The sequence below is a fragment of the Sinocyclocheilus rhinocerous genome, unplaced genomic scaffold (assembly GCF_001515625.1).
Source record: "Sinocyclocheilus rhinocerous isolate Xijiao unplaced genomic scaffold, SAMN03320098_v1.1 scaffold2469, whole genome shotgun sequence".
NCBI lineage: Eukaryota > Metazoa > Chordata > Actinopteri > Cypriniformes > Cyprinidae > Sinocyclocheilus > Sinocyclocheilus rhinocerous.
The window spans coordinates 171,693-173,652 of record NW_015658987.1 but is presented as its reverse complement, the minus strand read 5'-3'; the positions used below and the strand labels follow the sequence as shown (position 1 = coordinate 173,652).

Sequence of the window (1,960 nt, the reverse complement as noted above, 5' to 3'; positions counted from 1 at the left end):
TTTTTTTTTTTTGCATTATTGAGACACCATTCTGGTTTTGAGTTGCTCCTCAAAAGCAGTTCCTGAAGATAACTTCATATGCTAATGGTCTTTACTTGACGTGTAGTTCTTCATGTCGGGGTGGGCGACGGGATACACGTGGAGATGTGACCCATGTGATTATTCAAACAGCCCTCAAGGACTCCGAGTAAGATTTGCTTTCCATTTCCTCTAATACACTCCAAGATTACTGTGCACAAATAATCGAATTAAGAGTCCAATTCTGTGTCTATTTACGTTTCCAGATGACAAGAGTTGCCTGGTTATTCCTGTTTTCAAAGTTCATTGAGCTTATGGATACGGTAAGATTTGATAAACGGCTGATTTGAAAGCAGATTGGTTCATGAAGTGATGAACTGCTGTGGTCTTGTTCAGGTGTTCTTTGTGCTGCGTAAGAAACACAGTCAGATCACCTTCCTGCACATCATCCACCATTCCTTCATGCCCTGGACGTGGTGGTGGGGCGTGAGCTACGCACCAGGTGAGTGGATCCCAGTCAGTCAGCAGGTATTTCCATGATCGGCACGTGTGCTTTCAGTGACGGGAGCCTGTTAATGGACCCTGACAAATTTCTGTCCTGGTCAGACATGGTTTTGCTGTTCCACAAGCCAAGAGATTTTGCATGTGCTGATGCTTCTTGTATATAAAGCTCTTGGTGTTGCTGGTCATTAGAGTCTGTTGTTGTTAAACTGCCTACAGCATAGAGTATGTCCAAAAACATTATGATCATGAAATTTTTTTTCCCATATACAGTATAAATATTTATAATGATATTAATTTTCCATTATTGGGGAAGGTAGTGGTTTCCACATGTTTGTTAGACCTTGAGAATGTAAAGGTAACTTGTTTGTTCACAATTAAACTCAACAGAGTAAGATACCTTTTATATTTTTAAGATTCTGTTTTATGATTTAATACAAATTTAGCATAAAAATGATGTCTGATGAAATTGATAAAAGTTCAAAAATCTTAAGCATTTTTTAAAAATGTAATCAAATGAAAATATAAATATCAAATGAAATAATTAACAATTTCCGAAAAAACATTGCATTTTTATTTTTGTCAAATAAGATGGTGCGCAACGGAACTGTATGCATTTAGCATGAATGAAAAAAATATCGTGGTTGTATGATATTAACAATAATATTAATATTACTGTAAGAATTACATTTTAGTTTAAAATAGTAATATCTGTCATAACTTCTTTAAGCCGAACTTTCATTTTGGCAGTTTGAGTTTCAGTGTGTGTTTGATGGTAGTTTTTCTCAAATGAAACGCTGTAAAGCTGGTGAAGTGACTCTCAGAGCAGCTCTGGGGATGAAGTTAACGTGTTCATGTCTCATATATCGAGATGCAGATGCAGAAAACAGTAGTTTGTGTAGTAGATGAAACTACGCCACTCATTCACCCAGAGACATGCAGACTTATTAGTGGCATGCATTGACTGTTGCATTTATTTCTGCTGTTCGATTAATCTATATAGAGTACAAATGTCCAGAGCTTATCATCATTAATGACATAAACTTTATAGCTATCTTGATATGATATAGTTTATCATCATATCTGACTTCGAGGCTTCGCTGCAATGTTTCTTGCAGGTGGAATGGGTTCCTTCCATGCCATGATCAACTCCTGTGTCCATGTGATCATGTACTTCTACTACGGCCTTTCTGCTGCAGGACCTCGCTTCCAGAAGTTCCTCTGGTGGAAGAAATATATGACTGCAATTCAGCTGGTATGTTCATTTGATTTGTAGAGCAGTGTAGATCTCACCTATGAAAATGTTAAAGGGATTGTTCAACCAAAAATGTTGTTAGAAATCCATTTTCTGTTATGCAAAACACCAAAATTAACAATCTTCAGAATGCAGTGACTGTTTTAAGTGACCATTGCTGTCGGGCTCCATATTTCTATATTTATT

General features: G+C 36.8%; 1 protein-coding gene across 1 annotated transcript in view; it reads left to right on the top strand.

The window, feature by feature from the left end:
• The first annotated feature begins 85 nt into the window (after window positions 1-85).
• The window catches only part of LOC107723066 (elongation of very long chain fatty acids protein 1-like), a 3,092-nt gene continuing 1,217 nt past the window's right edge, over window positions 86-1,960 (top strand). Inside the window, exons 1-4 of the mRNA XM_016531569.1 lie at window positions 86-187; window positions 285-341; window positions 415-520; window positions 1,638-1,774. Coding sequence (XP_016387055.1) covers window positions 113-187; window positions 285-341; window positions 415-520; window positions 1,638-1,774 — 375 coding nt within the window. The 5' untranslated portion in view covers window positions 86-112. The remainder of the gene's footprint in view (window positions 188-284; window positions 342-414; window positions 521-1,637; window positions 1,775-1,960) is intronic.